Raw genomic sequence first — 24,924 nt, 5'->3', positions numbered from 1 at the left:
CAACACTTTTTCAGCCTTTTTAGATAGCACAGTGCAGATGAATTTCAGTGTATCTAGTTACACGTCAATCTTTCATGTATCTTTATGTTGCAATATCCAATTTGACCAGGAGGTGGTGTTGAACTCACTTCACACTAGCAACGGTGTTGTGTAAAGCTTGGGTTTATCTATAATCCTTGTTTTCAACTTTCTTCATTACAGGGAACACACATGAATTGTATTACCATTTCTTCTCAGAATTATTTTAAATTAAATTTTTCTTATAATGAATATTTATATCTCGAAAAAAAGGAAACCAAGGTACCAACATAGTACAATAAAAGCAGTTTTGTTTATTACAAGTTAACTCATAAAAACATTTAACCATAAAATACTGTATTTTAAGAGAAAAACTTATAATGGAACAATCTGTCTACATTATTGAAAAGACTTTAATTTCTCAAAATGTACCAAGCAAGAGGTTTCAAATCCAATCTACACTCACTGGTCACGTTATTGGGTACACTGGTTCAATTGCTTGATAACACAAATTGCTAATCAGCCAATCACATGGCCGCAACTCAATGCATTCAGGCATCTAGATGTGGTGAAGACGACTTGCTGAAGTTCAACCCGAGCATCATAATGGGGAAGAAAGAGGCTTTAAGTGAACGTGGCATGGTTGTTGGTGCCAGACGGGCTGGTCTGAGTATTTAAAAAACTGCTGATCTTCTGGGATTTCCAAACATAACCATCTCTAGAGTTTACAGAGAATGGTCTGAAAAACAAAATGTCCAGTGAGCAGCGGTTGTGTGGAGAAAATGCCTTGTTGATGTCAGAGGTCAGAGGAGAATGGGTAGACTGGTTTTAGGTGATAAAAGGCAACAGTAACTCAAATAACCACTCGTTACAATCAAGGTATGCAGAATGCACAACACATCGAACCTTGAAGCAGATGGGCTACAGCAGCAGAAGACCACACTGGGTGCCACTCCTGTCAGCTAAGAACAGGAAACTGAGGCTACAATTCGCACAAGCTCACCAAAATTGGACAATAGAAGATTGGAAAAATGTAGCCTGGTCTAATGAGTCCTAATTTCAGCTGGGACATTCAGATAGTAGGGTCAGAATTTGTTGTAAACAACATGAAAGCATGGATCCTGCCTTGTATCAATGGTTCAGGCTGGTGGTGGTGATGTAATGGTGTGGGGTATATTTTCTTGGCACACTTTGGGCTCCTTTGTACTAAGTGAGCACTGTTTAAATGTCATGGCCTACCTGAGTATTGTTGCTGACCATGTTCATCCCTTTATGACTACAGTATACCCATCTTTTGATGGCTACTTCCAGCAGGATAATGTACCACGTCACAAAGCTCAAATCATCTTAAACTGGTTTCCTGAACATGACAATGAGTTCACTGCACTCCAATGGCCTCCACAGTCACCAGATCTCAATCCAATAGAGCACCTTTGAGATGTGGTGGAACGGGAGATGGATGTGCAGTAGACAATTCTTCAGCAACTACGTGATGCTATCATGTCTATATGGACCCAAATCTCTAAAGGGAATGTTTCCAACACCTTGTTGTGTCTCCATTAAAAACCTCTGTAAACGGAATGTCGCTAAATGCAAGTTACATTGTACCCCTACTCATTCACCAAAAAAAGTGTCAATAAGAAAAAAAATAAATCATTTTTGACAATTTTTTTATTAAAAAAAAAAAATTCTGCCCGCGAGGAAGGCTGAATGCCAAATGCCTGCTCTGCCGGATGACCATTCTTAAATAGGTAAGGGGGCAGGGCCACCTGGTGACATCACCTGGTGGTCCTGCCCCTTGTGATGTCACAAACCCAGCAAATGAAGAGAGGCACTGGAGAAGTCCTGGAGACAAGAATGGGAGGAGCAGACAAGAGAGCTATTGCAGGAGGTCTTGGGAGGAGTGGAGAGGATGGTTTGGGTGATATTTGGAGACAAAATTTTTGGTGCTGTAACTTCGGGCAGAGTTGTAAATGGCTTTGTAAGTTGTTAGTATTTTGAATTTAATTAGATGGGCAGTCGGAAGCCAGTAGATGGATTGGCAGAGAGGGGTGACAGACACTAACCGGTTTTTAAGGTAGATGAGTCTGGCAGCAGCATTTATTATAGGCTGAAGGGCTGATATCTTGCATAGAGGTAGGTTTTAGAGAAGGGAGTTGCAATAGTCAATGAGAGAGATAACAAGGGAGTGAATGAGTAGCTTGATGGTTTCATTAGTTAAAAGGGGGGGGGGGGTTGTAGAGATGTTTCAGAGGTGAAATCTACAGACCTTTGACAGGAGAGCTTTTGAAGGAGAGCTGTGATGGATAGGAAGGAGAACCAGGAAAAAGCAGAGTCTTGAAGATCAAGGGAGTGAAGTTTATTGAGGAGGAGCGGGTGGTCAATTGTATCAAAGGCTGCAGAAAGGTCTAGTAGTAAGGGTATGGAGTAGTGGCCATTGGTTAAACAGTTAGTAAATAATTACTGAGTTGTAGCAGGGCAGTTTCTGTGGAGTGCTACGAAAGGAAAGCCAGACTGTAAGGGATCAAAAAAGTTATTTTCAGTAAGGTAGGAGCTCAGACAGTTGCAGTCTAAGCATTTTAAAAGTTTAGAGGTAAATGGGAGCAAGGAAATACAATATATTACCAAAAGTATTGGGATGCCTGCCTTTACATGCACATGAACTTTAATGGCATCCCAGTCTTAGTCCGTAGGGTTCAATATTGAGTTGACCCACCCTTTGCACCTATAAGAGCGTCTGGATGACTGGATGAGCTTATCTGGATGACTCACTACTTATGTGCCTAGAATTATCCTCTGTCTAGTGAGTGCATTACCTTTAATAAACCTGTCTATCTCCTATTGCTACACTCAGATCAGTGCTGCTCTCCTCTCCTCTCTTCTTGTGTTTTACCTACAGAGTTTCTTCTGCTCTACTGCTGGCAGCCTTGTAAGTGTGTACAAGGACCTCTGTCCCTCTTTCCTGTGGTTACCACAAAGGATACACGGACTTACAATAACTTGGAATACTCCACCCTTCCTCTCCATCTCCTGATTATTGTTGAAAAAGAAACTATACTTTCTACCCCTCATTGGAGGTGCCTTCGCAATAGCCAAATAGCCCCCAGCGCTACATAACCCCCCCCTACTCGTTTCCAACTCTTCTAGGAAGGCTGTCCATAAGGTTAAGGAGTGTGCCTATAGGAATGTTTTACCATACTTCCAGAAGCATATTAGTGAGGTCAGGCATTGATGTGGACGAGAAGGTCTGGCTCGCAGTCTCTGCTCTAATTCGTCCCAAAGGTGTTTTATCGTGTTGAGGTGCAGGCCAGTCAACTTCCTCCACCCAAAACTTGCTCATCTATGTCTTTGTGCACTGGTCCAAAATTATTTGGCGGAGGGGGATCATGGTATGGGATTGTTTTTCAGGAGTTGGACTTGGCCCCTTAGTTTCAGTGAAGGGAACTCTTAAGCCATCAGCATACTAAGACATTTTGGACAATTTCATGCTCCCAACTTTATGGGAACAGTTTGGGGATGGCCCCTTTCTGCTCCAACATGACTGCGCACCAGTGCACAAACAAGGTCCATAAAGACATGGATGAGCGAGTTTGAGGTGGAGGAACTTGACTGGCCTGCACAGAGTCCTGACCTCAACTCGATAGAACACCTTTGGGATGAATTAGAGTGGAGACTGCAAGCCAGGCCTTCTCATCCACATCAGTGCTTGATCTCACAAATACGCTTCGGGAAGAATAGTCAAACATTCCCATAGACACACTCCTAAACCTTGTGGACAGCCTTCCCAGAAGAGCTGAAGCTGTTATAGCTGAAAAGGGTGGGCCAACTCAATATTGAACCCTATGGACTAAGACTGGGATGCCATTAAAGTTCTAGTGTAGGTCTTAGGTCTTAGGAGAGGGGGAAATTAAAGATATGGGAGAGAGATGAAAGGATAGAAAAATAGGGTGACCATAGTAGTTGCGAGGGAACAGGATCCAGGGGACAATTGGTTGGGTGGCATCTGAGAAAAGTTTGGTAACTTCATGAGTAGTAGTGCCGGGTCCAAAGAGGAAAGTATTGCATGTGTATATAGATATATTAACCACTTACACTGTGTTATATATACTACACTGTCTGCACTGACTGAATATCTAGTCCACACTAAATGCAGGGTATATATATATTTATATATATATATATATATATATATATATATATACTAGACCGTGCGTATATATATATATATATATATATATATATATATATATATATATATATATATATATATATATCATATATATATATCATAATCTCATGAAGACAAAGACCTTAAAACCATTTTCCTGTAAACCATGTGTTTTTAGGTATATATTTCATAAAGCAAAACTAAACCAGTCAGTAATTGAAATTGAACATCAAATTAATAGTTATTTAGAGAGTAGCTCAACTTTTGTGGGGAAAAGATAGCAAATAAAAAAATATATATTTCTTTTCAATCTGCACTAAGATACAAGTCAGATTTTGAGCATCCTCTACAACAAAAATGTCAGGGAAATCACGACTAAAGGGATGCAGACCTTGCCACTTTTCGCAATAGAGCCCTGCAGGTGCTGCAGCTGACTGAGAATTATAAAATCACTCCCCTACAGCTTCACTTAGCACATGGACACATACAAGCAGCTATTTCTTCGAAATATCAAAAGGTATGAATCTGCAACATTTTTGTTTCTTTAAATACTTGCAATGTATATAGATTGCCTAGAGGGGAATGTTTTTTTTTCTTAACAAAAGTGGAGTTACTCTTTAAGTCTCATTTACAGTAGAGGTCAAATGACCTAAACAACTAACACCACAATTATGTGGCAGGATGCTCTTAATATATCTACTCATATTTATTATTATGCAGGCCTAAAAGGATGAGATGATAGGGAATTAATGTTTCATTCCACAGTCATAGTAAAAAAGCATGGAGCTTAACAACCACAGAACTCTAAACTAAAAAGGTGATATTGCAATAGTGGCCTAAGAGAGTTTGAGGCCTATTGTATACGGGACGCTCATGCAACCTCTTCTAAACGTTTTTCTTGACAACTTGAAACCGGCATTTAAACGTCAGTTTAGTTGCGTTTGCATGCTGCGTTTAGCGGAGTTTTGCTGCATTTGCATCTAGGAACGTTTATTTAAGATAACATCATTAGACCCTCAAGTAAAATAGAGCAGCTTTAAAAACGCTTTTAGCCGCGTTTAGGCACGTCTGATGTCTGAAACATCGGTATCTGAACCCATTTTTTTGCCTTCAAAGAAAAGCCTCTAAATGCAACTGCCTAAAAACGACATTAAACGACCCTGTGTACACATAAGCTAACATTGGCTGAGTTCAGGGGCAGCTGAAAAAAGCATCCAACTGCCTCTGAACGTCCTTTACCAACAGCAGTGTACATGACGCCTTAGAGGGGTACTGTAGTGTTTTTAATATTTTTTAAATATACAGTGGGGTAAATATTCAGACCCCCTTAAATTTTTCACTCTTTGTTATATTGCAGCCATTTGCTAAAATCATTTAAGTTCATTTTTTTTCCTCCTTAAAGAGGAGTTCCACCCGAGGGCCAGTCAAAAAAAAAAAAAATTAAAGTCAGCAGCTACAAATACTGCAGCTGCTGACTTTTAATTGGACACTTAGCTGTCCCAGGGTCCAGCGATGCGGGGGATCGAAGCCCCGCTTGTCTCCCCCTCCATTCAGCGGCGCCGGCATTGCAACTGTGGGCGCCGGGCTGTGGCTTCACAGCCTGGCACCCACTGCGCATGCGCAAGCGGAGCCGCGCGCCGTGATTGGCCGCTCAGTCAACTGGGACCTGTAATGGGTCCCAGATGATTGACAGGAGGAAGGGAGCAGAGCTGAGCCCTTCCTGTGCCGAGGGGGAAGTGATGTCACCAGCCCAAGAGGCAGACTACGAGGGCCCACCTAGCAACAGGCATTTAGAGGTAAGTAAAAAAAAAAAAAAATATCCAAATGTTTTTTTTTATTTTTTTTTAGGATTTTTTATGTAGTTTTTTTTTTTTGGGGTGGAACCCCACTTTAATGTACACACAGCACCCCATATTGACAGAAAAACACAGAATTGTTGACATTTTTGCAGATTTATTAAAAAAGAAAAACTGAAATATCACATGGTCCTAAGAATTCAGACCCTTTGCTCAGTATTTAGTAGAAGCACCCTTTTGATCTAATACAGCCATGAGTCTTTTTGGGAAAGATGCAACAAGTTTTTCACACCTGGATTTGGGGATCCTCTGCCATTACTCCTTGCAGACCCTCTCCAGTTCTGTCAGGTTGGATGGTAAACGTTGGTGGACAGCCATTTTTAGGTCTCTCCAGAGATGCTCAATTCAAGTCAGGGCTCTGGCTGGGCCATTCAAGAACAGTCACGGAGTTGTTGTGAAGCCACTCCTTCATTATTTTAGCTGTGTGCTTAGGGTCATTGTCTTGTTGGAAGGTAAACCTTCGACCCAGTCTGAGGTCCTGAGCACTCTGGAGAAGGTTTTCGTCCAGGATATCCCTGTACTTGGCCGCATTCATCTTTCCCCGATTGCAACCAGTTGTTCTGTCCCTGCAGCTGAAAAACACCCCCACAGCCTGATGCTGCCACCACCATGCTTCACTGTTGGGACTGTATTGGACAGGTAATGAGCAGTGCCTGGTTTTCTCCACACATACCGCTTAAAATTAAGCCCAAAAGTTCTATCTTGGTCTCATCAGACCAGAGAATCTTATTTCTCACCATCTTGGAGTCCTTCAGGTGTTTTTTTAGCAAACTCCATGCGGGCTTTCATGTGTCTTGCACTGAGGAGAGGCTTCCGTCGGGCCACTCTGCCATAAAGCCCCCACTGGTGGAGGGCTGCAGTGATGGTTGACTTTCTACAACTTTCTCCCATCTCCCGACTGCATCTCTGCAGCTCAGCCACAGTGATCTTTGGGTTCTTCTTTACCTCTCTCACCAAGGCCCTTCTCCCCCGATAGCTCAGTTTGGCCGGACGGCCAGCTCTAGGAAGGGTTCTGGTCGTCCCAAACGTCTTCCATTTAAGGATTATGGAGGCCACTGTGCTCTTAGGAACCTTAAGTGCAGCAGAATTTTTTTGTAACCTTGGCCAGATCTGTGCCTTGCCACAATTCTGTCTCTGAGCTCTTCAGGCAGTTCCTTTGACCTCATGATTCTCATTTGCTCTGACGTGCACCGTGAGCTGTAAGGTCTTATATAGACAGGTGTGTGGCTTTCCTAATCAAGTCCAGTCAGTATAATCAAACACAACTGGACTCAAATGAAGGTGTAGAACCATCTCAAGGTTGATCAGAAGAAATGGACAGCACCTGAGTTAAATATATGAGTGTCACAGCAAAGGGTCTGAATACTTAGGACCATGTGATATTTCAGTTTTTCTTTTTTAATAAATCTGCAAAAATGTCAACAATTCTGTGTTTTTCTGTCAATATGGGGTGCTGTGTGTACATTAATGAGGAAAAAAATTAACTTAAATGATTTTAGCAAATGGCTGCAATATAACAAAGAGTGAAAAATTTAAGGGGGTCTGAATACTTTCCGTCCCCACTGTACATGTGAAAACAATTGCACTCATGTAAATAATATCAGAAAGGGCTGTTGTGCTCAGCACATAGGCTGCACTTCCTGCTTAGCAGTGTCACACAATTTTGTGCTTAATTAAACCATTTATCTCACTCCAAATGGCAGTCAATCTGTTTGAAAGTATTAGAGCGCTATGCCCCGTACACACGATTGGATTGTTGGATGTGAGCTTGTTGGCGGAAAGTCCGACCTAGTGTGTATGCTCAATTGAACATTTGTTGTTGGACTTTCCACCAACAAATGTTGGCTAGCATGCTCCCAAATTTTCCGCCAACAAATGTTTGTTGTTGGATTTTCCGATCGTATGTACACAAGTCCGTCGGACAAAAGTCCAAAGTACAAACACCCATGCTCGGAATCATGCATCACTATTGAACTTCCTTTTTATCGGCTCGCCGTACGTCTTGTACTCACTACGTTCGTAATTGTTGGCCAACATTTGTGTGACCGTGTGTATGCAAGACAAGTTTGAGCCAACAACCTTCAAATAAAAATCCACGGTTTTGTTGTTGGAAAGTCCGATCGTGTGTACAGGGCATTATACTTTCTGCAGTTGCTTATGATGTGAAAAACCCACTTTGGTAGCCAAAAATAAGCGATAAGTAAATCGGTTTCAGGGAGTCAGAACTCACAGTGAATCCAAACAGTTTGTTCAAAGCCAGGGTTCCCTGAGATGAGTTTATTCTCTACACCAGTGGACCCAATTCCCCATTAAGTTTTATAGGAAACTGGTCCTTTGTACCACTTTTTATAAAATTAGGTCAACATTCACTTGCCAATTCGACAGTGGATTGGATATTACAAAATTTACTCATCTCTAGCCAGAGACCACATGATTGTGATTTCTAAAGGCCCATACACACGATCAGACTCTTTGACAACAACGGTCTGACGTACCTGTTTTATCGGATAATCCAACCGTGTGTATGCTCCATCGGACAATTGTTTTCGGTTTTTCAATGGACAAATGTTCGCTGTGCATGCTCTTAAACTTTCTGGCAACAAATGTCCGATGGAGGATAATCCGATCGTGTGTACACAAGTCCATAGGACTAAAGTCCAAAGTACAAACATGCATGCTCAGAACCAATGCTAAAGATCAGACAACAATAGCAGAAGTTGCCCAAAGGGTGGCGGTAAAGAGCTGAAAAACATATTTTTTTTTTATTTTGCAAAGAGGAATTACAGACAGTTATACACCTTAGTAATTCAAAGCAATCCAGGGAAATGTATATAACGTACAGGAGAATGTTTATATTTATAGAACTACATGTGTGACTAAAAGTACAGTGAAAATACAGTAAGGCTGTGTGTAGCATGCTAGAGACACTACTGTACATTGATCTCTTAAGTGTGAGCGCGTAAACAACTGAACAGTTCGGGTACACAAATAAACATCCTATAAAAAACACTACATTATTGGAACTTGAAACCCGGCATCCAACACAGAATGCCACCATTAGCTAACACTGAGGTTGGAACAAAAAGAATGCTGGATAAATTTTAGCATGTAGGCTGAGCAGCCAGACAGGCATATATGGTCAACTATTCTCCATAAAAGCAATCTCTCAGAATGAAAAAAAAAAAGTCCAGCGGAGAAAAGAGGAAAAGAATAGAGTGGGAATAGAAGAAGAGAAGAGAGAGAGAGCAGGGACAACAACAAAAAAAAAAAACAGGTTAGGAAGGAAAAAATGGTATGTTATGCTGTTGAGAGGAGAGCGCATCTCTGGTCAGTAGGCCAGAGTACTATTATAGCAGAAATATAACTAATCAAATGGGTGTTACGAATGTATGATAAGCTGATGAGTAAAGTCCACTCAATAGAACCAGGTTTTATGACATTGTACACCAGTGCAGTTGGCGGAAGCTACAGTCTCTTCCATAGGCTGGATTTCATTTGTTTTGCGGAACCAATGGCTAATCGATGAGGCAGTAGTTTGTTTCCATAACAAAGGGATACAAGCCTTTGAGGCATTCAAGAGATGGATGAGAAGTGATTTCTTATACCGTTTGGTCGAGAGTGGGGCAAGATGTATGAGAAAAGCAGCCGGGTCATTTTGTAGTTTGACGTCGGTCAATTTAAATATAATTTCGCTCACTTGTTTCCAAAAGTCTTGCAGTCCTGGGCAGCTCCATAAAATGTGTAACATGGATCCCTCCTGTTGACCACATCTCCAGCACAGTGGAGAAGATTTTGGGTAGAGTTTATGCAGAAGTTGGGAAACTATGTACCATGTGGACATGATCATGAAATTGGTTGCACATTTATTCTTTTGCCACTAAAAAGGTGTCACCACTGGGCGCCTCACTGAGGTGCAATAGACATTTCCCTAACGGATGTCACTCCCTCAGTAGCTGAAATGCTGCAGAACTTGACCAGAAAAGTAGTAACATGGCAACCTCTCGCTAGTTTAGCTAGCAAAGCTAGCACCATGGAAGAAGGTCAGATGTCTCTTAAAGATCATGTGGCTGGCAAAGTGTCTCCAACAACAGGATTCTTGGTGGGACAAGGAAGTAAGGTGATGTGAGAGAGAGAGTTTGGGAGCAGCTAGTTTTGTTCATAGAAAGAAATAGTTACCTTTTCCCTCAAAATAATATTGATTTGATAATACTGATATATGTGTAGCGCTGACAACGGTTGTTTCTAGCTCTATGTGTATTATTCAGTACAATAGTTATGTTAGTGCCATCTTGTGGACAATTGATAGAGTGCAATAAGTTTACGTCCCAGGATTAAGTAACACGGAAGTGATTCATTGTTTACTTTGGAACTGTAACTCTGACCCACCCACAATGCTCCTGGACAAAGTCAGAACTGAACTGCATTGTGGGGGGATATAAAAGGGGAAGCAGCGGCCATTTTAGGTCTCTTGTGCCTGGGACGCGTGGCCTGCCAGCAGTACTCTGTGGGTGTGTGTGTCCCACAGGGTTGCGGCCTACTTGGCAAAGGAGCAGAGCAGCTATAGTATTCTGCCATCGCATCGTAGTGAGCTGGATAAGAGACGGTATTGTTTCGGAAGACCCGTGGGGAGGTAACCGAGGACTCCCGGTCGTTTGTGACGGAACAGTGTGACAGCGTGGTGGTGCCTCTTTACGGAACTGAGAACTGCTGAACCGGAGACATCCACCTGCCTGGATTCTGTGTGGTGAGAGGGTTGTTACCCAGAAGTTTAATTGAGTATTAAACACACAACTTTAGAACTGTACAGAGTGTTGCTGGGACTGATTGTCCCACGGAACAAGTTAAGTCTGAGAGCATTAAATCCAGATAGACTTCAGCGTTCAAGAGCGGATGTTAGATGTTTTGTTTCTTCATATAAAGACACATAGTCACTCATTTGGATTACAATTGTTTTAGTGTGTTATACTACACTACATAGCACACAGGAGGAACCCCCTATACGATTACAATTATAAAAGCTAGTGAAGACTGAAGACGTCTCGACTGCCTTTTTTATTGCAGGGCCCTGCATTGTAGTATAGTGACTTTAAGGTCTAGATTAAGGGGAGCTCCCAGGTATAGGTTCATACCAATATATATATTTCTGTGATTGTCATTGATTGTCATATCATTCCTTATACTATCACACTACGTTGGTGTGATAGTATATTTATTGAAATAACTCTTTATATAAATATATTACTTATTCAAAGAAAGAAGTTATTTTTGGTCATTATTGAAGTTTGTGTGCAGTGTTGTCATTTCTCCTACAGGTGGAGTTACCAGTACCCAGGGAGAGGTAATCCTAATTGTAAGTGTATATTGTGGGTTAAAGTTAATGCTCATATTATTTCAACACTGCACTACAGTTGTGTCAAGGGGAGTGAACAATTTAAGAAGGGTGTAGAGCAAAGAGGACAGGCCCGCTTAAACCAGCAGCTCCACCGTGAGTATTGCTACATGTGGGGGCTCATCCGGGATAACTGTCACTCTGAAGCCAAGCACCCTCTTAATAACCCTATAATGGATCCCCTCACTGTGGCACAGTGGTGTGAGGCAGAAGGCATCCGCTCAGAAGCGAACTCTGGGGAGATATCTGGGAGAAGGAACACATTACCACGTGGTGAAAACACTATCCCCAGGACAAAGAGCCAAGGTGGTCGCAGTAAGACCTGATCCTGAGACATGCCGCACCTATGCCTTATTAGAATGGAGAAAGGGAGTTGCAGAAAACTTCAAGGGTGAAAGCGTTGAACTCGCTGACAAGACAAAATTTCTTGGGGGAGGATCCTGCCACCTTCTCTCGGATCCTGCCACCTTCTCTCGGATGAGTTTAACAAGAGTCAGGGGTCCATCACAGTCAGCACCGGCTGCAATTGAGCCCAAACCCATCACAGAGAAGGAGAAGATACTTTTGAAGAGTGGTTGGAACAGACCACGCAGGTGCCCGGATGAGTGGGACATCCCTGAAACACAGAAGAAGCAGCGGATCACTGAAAATCTCAAGGGGCCTGCTTCCAAGGCCATTCGAAATTTAAAGCTCAGCAAACAGAACTGTGTAGCCCAAGACTATTTAGATATCCTGCAAGATGTGTTTGGACATACTGAAAAGGTTTCCGACCTAATTTACCAATTAGAACACACCTATCAGGAAACTGGAGAGAAGTTATCAGAATATATGAGACGGCTGGACAAGGTCATCCACCAGATATTACTGAAGAAGGGAATAGACCCTTGTAAGGTGGATGAGATTCGAGCCAAACAAGTCCTGAGAGGTGCACAGCCTTTGGATCCCATCACCCTCCAGTTAAGAACCCTCCAAGATGGAGGCATATTGAAGTACCCAGATCTAATTTGGATTGTAAGGGAGGAAGAAGCTATCCTAGAAAGGAAGAAGGAGAACATTCAAGAACCAAAGCACACTGTTGGAGTCCGAACAGTTAATGTGATGGAGGATAATCCCCAGATTGAGCTTCTTAAGACTCAGGTGAGTCAGTTGATGGAAATGATGGCTTTGCTGACCACGAGACCCCCAAATCTGCCCAGTGAAGGAGCATAAAAATTGAAGAGAGTACCAGACTCCACCATCAGAAGCCGATCTGGACGTTGTTTCAACTGTGGAGGGGTTGGACACTTTGGGAACGTGTGCCCAAGTCCAAGAGCAGCACTGCAACGTCAAAAGCCGGTGGAAAACTTCAAAGGGCCCCAGTGAAGGAGTCAGCTGGGCGCCCTGTAACTGATGTCAACTCTAACAAAACACAAGTTCCCAAAGTTTTGAGAGAAGGAGGAAGAATGAAGCTGAGGAAGCGTCCATGGAAACGAGGAGCCAGGATTCGCTCTAGTAGGCAGGAGAAGCCGAAACCTCAGGGTGAATTTCCCCGCAACTTAGTGGGACCCTCCCCGATCATCCCAATCCAGGTAGAGGGAATCTACACCAAGGCACTGTTGGATATTGAAGCCCAAGTGACCTTACTATACAAAGATTTCTACATGAAGCATCTTAAACATCTGCTCCTGCAAAAGTTGGAGGAATTGGAGATATGGGGTTTAGGTACCCAGAACTTCCCTTATGAAGGGTATATCCCTATCAAACTCACCTTTGATCCAAGTGTGGCTGGAAAGGTGGAGACTTTCGACACCCTGGCAGTTGTGTGTCCCCGGCCCCCTGGGGCCCACAAAAGTTCCCTCATCATCGGAACAAACACTGATCTGGTCAGAAGACTCCTGATACCCCTTGTACAGAAAGAAAGAGACCCGGCCATGAAGGTACATCCCATGCTAACCCAAGTGTACAAGGACATGGTATATGAGCAGAAGGCCTCAGCAGAAGGAGTGGGAAAAGTTTGGCGTTTAGACCGAGGTGAACAACTACTACAACCAGGTGAAGTGGTGTGCATGAGGGCCTCTGTTAAGTTGAGCTGGAGACAACCTGGTCCTTTCATTGTCTTAGAAACGGACACCCAGGAAGAGAATGTGGGCCTGGAGATACTTCCAAAAGTGTTATCAACTAAGGCACTTAAGAGGAGCAGAGGGAGAGTCTCAGTCAGTGTTCGGAACACGACAGCCTTGCCTGTGAAAGTACCAGCAAGAATGCTGCTTGGGCAGGCGAACCAAGCAACCCCAGTTTCCCCAAGAGATGTAAAGAGAAGCCCCGAAAAGGAGATTCCCATAGAGAATTTCTACCCAAAAAACACCTCTCTTATGCCTGCTTGGATGGAGAGGGCCAAAGCCCAGCTCATGAGATGGAAGGAAATTTTCTCAAAGAGCGAGTTTGACGTGGGGTATGCAAAAAGTGCAGAGCACAAGATCCGGCTGGAAGAAGACAAACCCTTCCGGGAAAAGGTAAGGAGAATCCCATTGGGGGACCTAGAAGACCTCCGAGAACAGCTGGCTGAGCTAAAAAGGACTGGGATTATCAAAGAGTCCAGGAGTCCATATGCCTCTCCGATAGTGGTGTTGAGGAAGAAAAATGGGTCACTCCGGCTGTGTATCGACTACAGGACTCTGAACCGACGGACCATCCCAGATCAATACACTACCCCCCCCCCCCCGTATAGAAGATGCCCTACAGAGCTTGTCAGGGGTGAAGTGGTTTAGTGTCTTAGATCTGAAGAGTGGCTATTACCAGATCCCCATGAGTCCTGAGGATAAGGAGAAGACTGCTTTCATCACCCCCGTGGGGTTCTATGAATTCAACCGGATGCCACAAGGTCTGTCTGGGGCCCCAGCAACTTTCCAGCGGCTCATGGAGAAGACAGTAGGCTACATGAATTGAGGTCTTAGTGTACTTAGACGATATCATTGTGTTTGGCCAAACTATTGAAGAGCATGAAGAACGACTGGAAAAAGTTCTAAAGAGGTTACATGAAGAGGGTTTGAAACTTTCAATGGAGAAGTGTCAATTCTACCAGTCTTCAGTGAACTATCTGGGGCACATTGTGTCTGAAGAAGGGATAGCAACTGATCCTGAGAAATTGGAAGCTGTTACCTCTTGGCCAAGGCCCACGAATGTAACTGAGCTCAGGTCCTTCCTAGGATTCTGCTCCTACTACCAGGGGTTTGTGGAGGGGTTCGCAAAAATAGCCCACCCACTTACAGAGCTACTAAAGAATCAGTAAGAGGTTGATGAGGATTCGGAGAAACCTGGGAGACAAAAAGAAGGGCCCTGGAAGAAAAAGGAATCTATTCTGGATCTGTGGACTCAGGAATGTGAGGAGACATTCAGTCTATTGAAGAAGAGTCTTACAACTGCTCCAGTGTTAGCTTATGCGGATCCTACCAAGCCCTATGAACTGCACGTGGATGCCAGCCGAGATGGGCTGGGCGGAGTGCTCTATCAGGATCACAATGGACAATTAAGGCCTGTTGCTTATGTGAGCCGAAGCTTGTCTCCTGCTGAGAAGAACTACCCAACTCATAAACTTGAGTTTCTGGCCTTGAAGTGGGTTGTGGTAGACAAGTTGAGGGATTATCTTTATGGTGCCGAATTTGTAGTGAAAACAGATAACAACCCACTCACATACTTATTCACCACCCCAAAATTGGACGCCACAGGCCATAGGTGGTTGGCTGCTCTCTCAACATTCTCCTTCAGCCTTAAATACAGACCGGGAGCGGGCAACAGAGATGCAGATGCGCTGTCAAGAAGACCCCACAGTTCCCTGAGCTCCCAAGAGGATTGGACTCAACTTGCCCCAGATGGGGTAAGAGCCCTTTGTGAAGGAGCCGTTAAGCAGGAGAAAGGTGGAGCCAGAGCTGAAGAGATTGGAGTGACTACAACAGGAGTACCCAGGTATTACTGCAATATCTCCCAGATTGCTGCAGAGGGTTAACCTAAATTATCAAGGAAAGATCTTAGGAAAGATCAACAAGAGGATCCACTCTGCAGCCTGGTGTTGGAAGCTCTGGAGGGTAAACACCCTGACCTACTTTTGAAAAGCGCCCAAAAAGTAGCTCTACTGTTACACAAAGAGTGGGATCGGTTGCAGTTGTTGCAAGGGGTGGTGTACCGAAGGGGCCCCTCTGAAGATCCGGAGGAGAAGTGGCAATTGTTGCTGCCAGAGAAGCACAGAGAGACAGTGTTAATCGCTCTACATGATTTTCATGGACATTTGGGGTCAGAAAGAACTCTTCAATTGATAAGAGATAGATTCTACTGGCCTTACATGAACAAAGAAGTAGAGAGTTACTGTCACTCCTGCCATAGGTGTATCCAGAGAAAGACGCTGCCACAACGGGCAGCCCCAATGGGACATTTATCAAGCCAAGGCCCCATGGATCTAGTTTGCATAGACTTCCTGTGTTTAGAATCTGACTTGAGTGGGCAAGGAAATATTCTGGTAGTCACAGATCATTTTACCAGATATGCTCAAGCTTTCTCCACAAAAGATCAGAAGGCAATCACAGTAGCAAAGACATTAGTGGAGAAATTCTTCGTCCATTACGGCTTACCACAGAGGATCCACTAAGACCAGGGGAGGGACTTTGAGAGTACACTCATCAGGAGGTTGCTGGATCTACTGGGGATAAAAAAAATCCAGAACTACACTCTATCATCCGCAAGGAGACCCTCAGCCGGAGAGGTTTAATAGAACTCTTCTTAATATGTTGGGGACATTAACCTCCGAGCAAAAGCCCAACTGGAGTAAGCATATTGCCGCTTTAGTACATGCATACAACAGCACCAAGAGTGACCTCACAGGATATTCACCTTATCGGCTGATTTTTGGGTGTGAGGCTAGGTTACCAGTGGACCTGGCTTTTGGAACTTCTCTGGATCACACATCAGAAGCTTCCTATCGAGGATATGCAAATAGGTTGAGAAAGAGTCTGAAGGTTGCTTATGAGAAGGCCTGGACTATGTCGGAAAACCGGGAGAACAGGAATAAGAGAAACTTTGACCTTAAAGTAAGGGTCCAAGATCTTCAACCAGGTGACCGAGTCTTACTAAGGAATTTGGGTGTTCCTGGCAAACACAAGTTGGCAAATGGATGGAGATCACAACCATACGTTGTGTGTAAACAGCTCCCAGGGCTCCCAGTATTTGAAATCAGGCCAGAAGGAAGTGATGGACCAACTAAAACTTGGCATCGGAATCACCTTTTGCCTCTTACTGATGCAGTCAGGATAATCCCCGAGGAGGAATTATCATCCACATCAGAAGTTGCACCACGGCTTGTAACTAGGTCCCAGTCTGGAACTTCGGCAACTGGAGACAGTGAGGAGGGAGAGATGGACATTAGCTGGTTGTGGTCATCTAATATACCTGAAACTGAAGCGAGTGTTTCATCACCCACAGCCGAGGAGAGTAGTAAGGCTCTCAGGCCAGAAGCTCCAGAGTTTGTGCCATTGTCTGGAAGAGCTGAAGAGTGTTTATCTCCCACTGAAATAGAAGAAAGTGGTGTTCAGCCAGAAATAGGGGACACACCAAAACAACAAAGGGAAAAGAGGAACATTCGCCCACCCAAGATACTAACATACGATACATTGGGTGAGTGTTCAGAAACAACCAAGATTACCAGTAAAAGGAACATTGATGCGCCTAGTTCCTCCTCAGTCAGTCTGGATAATGAGAACCCTGTTTCACCCCTTGGTACACCTGTATCCGATACTAAAGTGACAGTTGTGGGTACACAGTGTAGCTTTCCAACACCTGAGAATTAGTGGGAGGCTCCCGTCAGTCCTGTGTTCTCGTTTAGAGGCTAAGATGTGTAGTAGAAACAAGGTTTTACATATCTTTGGGGACCAAAGATTTAGAGCAGGGGGAGTATGTAGTGCTGACAACTGTTGTTTCTAGCTCTATGTGTATTATTCAGTACAATAGTTGTGTTAGTGCCATCTTGTGGACAACTGATAGAGTGCAATAAGTTTACTCCCAGGATTAAGTAACACGGAAGTGATTCATTGTTTACTTTGGAACTGTAACTCTGACCCACCCACAATGCTCCTGGACAAAGTCAGAACTGAACTGCATTGTGGGGGGATATAAAAGGGGAAGCAGCGGCCATTTTAGGTCTCTTGTGCCTGGGATGCGTGGCCTGCCAGCAGTACTCTGTGGGTGTGTGTGTCCCACAGGGTTGCGGCCTACTTGGTGAAGGAGCAGAGCAGCTATAGTGTCCTGCCATCGCATCGTAGTGAGCTGGACAAGAGACGGTATTGTTTCGGAAGACCCGTGGGGAGGTAACCAAGCACTCCCGGTCGTTTGTGACGGAACAGTATGACGGCGTGGTGGTGCCTCTTTACGGAACTGAGAACTGCTGAACCGGAGACATCCACCTGCCTGGATCCCGTGTGGTGAGAGGGTTGTTACCCAGAAGTTTAATTGAGTATTACACACACAACTTTAGAACTGTACAGAGTGTTGCTGGGACTGATTGTCCCACGGAACAAGTTAAGTCTGAGAGCATTACATCCAGATAGACTTCAGCGTTCAAGAGCAGATGTTAGATGTTTTGTTTCTTCATATAAAGACACCTAGTCACTCATTTGGATTACAATTGTTTTAGTGTGTTATACTACACTACATAGCACACAGGAGGAACCCCCTATACGGATTACAATTATAAAAGCTAGCGAAGACGTCTGGACTGCCTTTTTCATTGCAGGGCCCTGCATTGTAGTATAGTGACTTTAAGGTCTAGATTAAGGGGAGCTCCCAGGTATAGGTTCATACCAATATACATATTTCTGTGATTGTCATTGATTGTCATATCATTCCTTATACTATCGCACTACGTTGGTGTGATAGTATATTTATTGAAATAACTCTTTATATAAATATATTACTTATTCAAAGAAAGAAGTTATTTTTGGTCATTATTGAAGTTTGTGTGCAGTGTTGTCATTGCTCCTACAGGTGGAGTTACCAGTACCCAGGGAGAGGTAATCCTAATTGTAAGTGTATATTGTGGGTTAAAGTTAATGCTCATATTATTTCAACACTGCACTACAGTTGTGTCAAGGGGAGTGAACAATTTAAGAAGGGTGTAGAGCAAAGAGGACAGGCCCGCTTAAACCAGCAGCTCCACCGTGAGTATTGCTACATATGCCTTTCAGACAGGGCAGCCATCAGCCACTGGCCGTCCCAAAGAATCCGCCCACTGGCCGTCCCAAAGAATCCGCCCACTGGCCATCCCACCGAAGTCCTTTAGTGCACCCACTTTTATTTTAACACTTAACATATGAAGATGGAAAGTGTATTCCAATCAACAGTATACCTAGCCACCTCTATATAAGACTCCTGGACACCTAGCAACCTCTATATAAGACCCCACCAATACCTACTGACCTCTAAAAAGACCCACTGACACACTGACCTCTATATAAGACACACTAACACCTACCAACCTCTATATAAGACTCCAGACACATACCAATCTCTATATACATTAAAAATTTCAAATACCTACCAACCTCTATATAAGACCCCCTGACACTTACAAACCTCAGTATAAGACCCCCTGACATCTACTTATTTCTATATAAAACTCCATTATGCCGCATACACAGGATCGGAATTTTGGCCGCGCAAAAGACCAATGAGAGTTTTTCGTCGGAAAATGCAAACGTGTGTAAGCTCCATCGGACTTTTGCTGGCCGAATTCCAGCCAGCAAAGCATTGAGAGCATGTTCTCGATTTTTCGGTCGGGAAAAGTTCCTATCCGAAAATGCGATCGTCTGTGGCAATTTCGATGCGCAAAATTCCTATGCATGCTCGGAAACAATTCAACGCACGCTTAGAAGCATTGAACTTCATTTTCTCGGCTCGTTGTAGTGTTGTACGTCACCGCGTTCTTGACGGTCGTAAGTTCAGCAAACTTTTGCGTGACCGTGTGTATGCAAGGCAAACTTGAGTGGAATCCCGTCGTAAAAGCTGTCATATCTTTTTCCGAAGAGAAGTTCGATCGCGTGTACGCGGCATTATACCTGAATGGTCAGTCCACCCCTGTAGAGCACTAATATCTGTACACTGAGTGCACAGAGATCAGTGTTATATATAGGGAATAGCACTCAGTGTACAGATATTAGTGTCATATATAACAATGATATCTATACAATAAATGCTATTACCTACTGTATATATAACACTGATATGTGTACACTGAGTGCACTCAGTGTACACATATCAGTGTGCACTCAGTGTATAGTGATCAGGGTTGTTAGATAGGGAATAGCACTTGGTGTATGAGCACTGGGCAGGAACACTCAGCATGGCTGGTATAGATTTAAACAGAGTGATACGCTAAGCTGCTGGGTTGACGATCACTGTCACTGACCTGCTGCACACAATGCAGGTTCCCCCGAGTCCACTCTGTGGTGCCTATCCATTATAATGCATGTGCTTCTACTATGGAGGCTCCCAAAGATGTATAGAGTTAGGACTGCGGATAATGATGGGGTACCTTGTCACGGCCTCCGCATGTATTTGCAAATGTGTGCTAACTAAACCCCTGTTTTTTTTTTTTTTTTTTGGGCTGGTGAGTTGAGCTGGGAATTTTCTTTGGTATTGCTTTACATGAGTCCACTCACCCTCTCTCATCCCTGGCCAGCATGTGAGTCCTCTCCCACCACTGCGGCAACTGCCAGCAGGGATGCCATGGTTGTTTGCTTCCTCTGGGTTTAACCCTCCTTATATCTGCATTGTAATCTGTGGGCACCTCCAGGGGCAGATTGAGCCTCTCACGGGGCCCCCTACTGATAAGATCTGAATGGTCAGTCTGCCCCTGGTTGGGACGCCTGAGCCCCCTACATGTGTATGGGCTGTCCCCCCCAATGGCGGCCCTGTTTACAGTATGTAGATGGCATCTGCATTTTAATGTTAGAGCTAGAAATTCAGATACTGTCTGCTAATACCCTTTGGTGGTGAAATTTTAAACTGTACTCATCTGTACAATGAAATTATTTGTGAACTATTTTGATTTGTGGATTATGAGAACTGAGAAAGGCAAGGTACTCTTTGCATTATTACAAAAGGGAGTTTTAGGTAAATAAGGGTTTTTCATTTTTCTTTGAAATTCTCTTTAAATGAAATCCAGCTCTGCCTGTACAGACAACCAACCACACACTTACTTATTCTAAACGATGTGCTTTTTTTTTCTTTCAGGGTGATCATATTTTTCTCTGGTGAAAAATGAAATTGGCTAGAGATGTTGTACTATTATTGACTATTGTCTGGGGAATCACTGCTACTCCAGTCGGGCGTCTCTCATGTTATAAAAAGATTCTCAAAGATCGGAACTGTCATAACATTCCAGAGGGAATGCAGGATCTTTGGCCAATGAATAAAAATCTGCAAGACCACTTTTGGGAAGGCACAGGATGTGATATGGTGTGCTACTGCAATTTTAATGAGCTGCTCTGCTGTCCAAGGTAAGATGTGTTGTATTTTATGTACAGTATTTTATTCTTCTTAAATGTATTTTCTGCATTTACCTTTTGATGTCTGGATGCACAGACTGTTCACTATTGGACATATTACATATAGTACTTAGTCCTATGTTACAAGGAGCTTCCTAACCTGAGCTGTAAGGCCTGACCTGCCCCCTCTCCCCTCCTGCTGCAATCAATCCGACAACAGCTAGAAAGGAGACAGCTGCTTTATAGGTTTGGCTAGTCTTGACTTGGTCTTAGTCTTGGCTTGATAGTCTAGGCTCTGAGCTTTCCCAAGACAAGCAACGGCAAGAGGAATGCAGAGGGTGGTATGTCCCACTTCCCTCTGCATTTGCTGGCTGCTGAAACATTTCCATAGTCACCTGTTCTTCTCCAGTTTTTAAATGGACAATAAATTAGGAGCATGGCATTAATAAACGCATTCCAGTAATGTACTTACAGTACTATGGCTAACATTCACAAACATTAGCGTCCTTTAGAATGTAAGCTCTATGAGCAGGGCCTTCCTGTCCCTTCTGAATTGAACTGTATCGTAATTGTGCTGTCCCCCCTTTACATTGTAAAGCGCTGCGTAAACTGTTGGCGCTATATAAATCGAGTGTCCCAGGAACAACAACTTTTTATACTATCCCTGTATCATTTCTACTGTATGTCAGAAAATGTAGCTTTACTCACATGTTGCCTTGACCTAGAAAAAAATATTTAGGTTATTTCAACGTGACATAATTGGTCACACAAAGCCTGGAGGAGTAAAATATTCCTCACCACAATTCAACAGTAATGACCTTGGTTATTATATACAACGATGCAATGTAAAATTTTATATAGTGTTCAAATAGGTTCCATATTGCAGTTTAAAACATTCCCGTTCTGTCAAAATAGCTTAGTTTAAATAATGTCTTTCTACTGCTTGTAGAAAGCAATACACTGAAATACCTGTTGAAGAAATGATAATTTCTGTTTGTGGGTGTGAAAACATAAAAAATAAAGCCAGCTGAAAATGTTAAAAATATTGATCATTATACTGCAACCAGCATATGCAAGTTCCATACCCTGATAAAAGTAATTTCAGTAGCAGCTGACAACAGTCATATAATATTAATCATATCCTTACAGTCCTACATTTGTTAACCTAATTTCCATTTTATACCCAACATTAAAATAGCTTTCAGACTTGCATAGATAGTCTAAACTGTGCTATTGCATATGAAAGAAAGAACTGGGCAAGACACTTACACTTTGGGGCTTATTTATTAAAGGCAAATAGACTGTGTACTTTGCAAGTGCAGGTGCACTAATTTTCCCCAGAGTTTAGTGAGGGGAATCTTCACTTTACAAAGACTACCCAGTCAGGTGCAAGGAAAAAAAAAAAACCCAAAAACTTTTTCTTGCACGTGATTGGATGATGGAAATAAGCTGATATATATAGATATATCTATATAGAATATATCTATATATATAGATATATACATCTCTCTCTCTCTATATAGATAGATAGATAGATAGATAGATAGATAGATAGATAGATAGATAGATAGATAGATAGATAGATAGATAGATAGATGTTCTGGTTGTACATTGTGGTATATCATTTATCTTTATTACATTCAAGATCTAAACCAAAGCTTAAACACCAAATTGTAAAAAAATTATGTATTGCCAAAAAAACGAAAATAAAAATTCTACAACTGAATAGATGGTTATATTCCTTTTTTTATCCATCCTTCAAAGATAGCAGTTGGAATCTGAATGGTCAGATAAACTAACAGAGCACTATCTGCATTGAAAAAAAAATGCAGCAGTAACTTTCTATGCACCCCTGTCCCCAAACACCTACCTGTGGGGGCCTCTCCACTGCAGGATCAATCCGTGCCATTACCCAAAGTTTTGGGTTGTAGAGGATGATACTACGGGCAGCTGGAGTGAAAAGCCTCGTACACACGATCAGACTTTCCGACGGGAAATGTTCGATCTCAGGCTGTTGGCGGAAAATCCAACTGTTTGTATGCTCCATCGGACAATTGTTGTCGGATTTTCCGCAGACAAATGTTGGATAGCAGGTTTTCGAATTTTCCGTGAACAAATGTGTGTTGTCGGATTTTGTGTACACAAGTCCGTCGGACAAAAGTACAAAGTACAAACACGCATGCTCAGAAGCAAGGATGAGCCAGAAGCGGTCGGTCTTGTAAACTAACGTTCGTAAAGGAGAATTAACATTTGTGACGTGCAGGGCTTTTTTTCAGCAGGAACGAAGTTCTGGCACCTCCAGCACTGAATGTATGTAAAAGCATGGGGTGTGCTGGAGGGTCTATGGATGTTGGCTGCTGGGGGATCTATTGTCACTGGTGGGGATCTGGTTTTGTGTGAGGGTCAATTGTTGCTGATGGGGAATCTTTTGTTGCTGGGGGGTCTTATGTTGCTGGAAGGGATCTACTGTTTTGGGAGAGGTCTATTTTTACTGGTTGCTGGAGGATCTATTGATGCTGGCTGCTGGAAGATTTGTTGTTGCTGCTGGGGAGGGGGGTCTAATGTTGCTTGGGTGGATATTTTGTTACTGGGTGTGATATTTTGTTGTGGGTAGTTCACTATTGCTGCAGGGAATCTATTGTTGGTGTGGAGTCCATTGTTGCTGGGGGAGTCTATTGTTGTCTGGGGATCTATTGCTGGGATTCTATTGTTGCTGACTGCAGGGGATCTATTTTACTGCTTTTCTTTTTATCATCATGTTCCATACAAATGATTTAGCACCACAAAACGATACTTGGTTCTGTATTCTCTAAAAGGGGCAGTACTGGGGTGGAATCAAGGGACGGTGGTCAGAGGTGGGTAGGGGCAGAGACAAGGGGTGACTCATATGGGGGGGGAGTTCCTGCACCTATTCTCCGAGAAAAAAAGCCCTGGTGACGTGGCAAATTGAAATGAAAGTCTCGAAATGCAGCGCACTTTCTCTTCTTCTTTAACCACTTCAGCCCCGGAAGGTTTTACCCCCTTCCTGACCAGAGCACTTTTTACAATTCGGCACTGCGTCGCTTTAACTGCTAATTGCGCGGTCATGCAATGCTGTACCCAAACGAAATTTGCGTCCTTTTCTTCCCACAAATAGAGCTTTCTTTTGATGGTATTTGATCACCTCTGCCGTTTTTATTTTTTGCGCTATACACGGAAAAAGACCGAAAATTTTGAAAAAAAATGATATTTTCTACTTTTTGTTCTAAAAAAAATCCAATAAACTCAATTTTAGTCATACATTTAGGCCAAAATGTATTCGGCCACATGTCTTTGGTAGAAAAAATGTCAATAAGTGTATATTTATTGGTTTGCGCAAAAGTTATAGCGCCTACAAACTAGGGTACATTTTCTGGAATTTACACAGCCTTTAATTTATGACTGCCTATGTCGTTTCTTGAGGTGCTAAAATGGCAGGGCAGTACAAAACCCCCACAAATGACCCCATTTTGGAAAGTAGACATCCCAAGGAATTTGCTGAGAGGCATGTTGAGCCCATTGAATATTCATTTTTTTTGTCCCAAGTGATTGAATAATGACAAAAAAAAAAAAAATTACAAAAAGTTGTCACTAAATGATATATTGCTCACACAGGCCATGGGCATATGTGGAATTGCACCCCAAAATACATTTAGCTGCTTCTCCTGAGTATGGGGATACCACATGTGTGGGACTTTTTAGGAGCCTAGTCACGTACGGGGCCCCGAAAACCAATCACTGCCTTCAGGATTTCTAAGGGCGTATATTTTTGATTTTACTCCTCACTACCTATCACAGTTTTGAAGGCCATAAAATGCCCAGATGGCATAAAACCCCCCCAAATGACCCCATTTTGGAAAGTAGACACCCCAAGCTATTTGCTTTGAGGCATGTTGAGTCCATGGAGTGTTTTATATTTTGACACAAGTTGCGGGAAGGTGACAATTTTTTTATTTTTTTTTTTGCACA

At 43.0% G+C, this 24,924-nt stretch overlaps 1 protein-coding gene across 1 annotated transcript in view; it reads left to right on the top strand.

Annotated features, from left to right (window-relative positions):
• The window catches only part of SCRG1 (stimulator of chondrogenesis 1), a 73,327-nt gene that overhangs the window by 34,348 nt on the left and 14,055 nt on the right, over positions 1-24,924 (top strand). The window contains exon 2 of the mRNA XM_073612033.1: positions 20,684-20,949. Within this exon, the coding sequence (XP_073468134.1) occupies positions 20,711-20,949 (239 nt within the window). The 5' untranslated portion in view covers positions 20,684-20,710. The remainder of the gene's footprint in view (positions 1-20,683; positions 20,950-24,924) is intronic.

The sequence above is a fragment of the Aquarana catesbeiana genome, linkage group LG01 (genome assembly GCF_042186555.1).
Source record: "Aquarana catesbeiana isolate 2022-GZ linkage group LG01, ASM4218655v1, whole genome shotgun sequence".
NCBI classification, from domain to species: domain Eukaryota; kingdom Metazoa; phylum Chordata; class Amphibia; order Anura; family Ranidae; genus Aquarana; species Aquarana catesbeiana.
The sequence above is the reverse complement of the archived record's forward strand: the minus strand, read 5'-3'. Positions and strand labels throughout refer to the sequence as shown.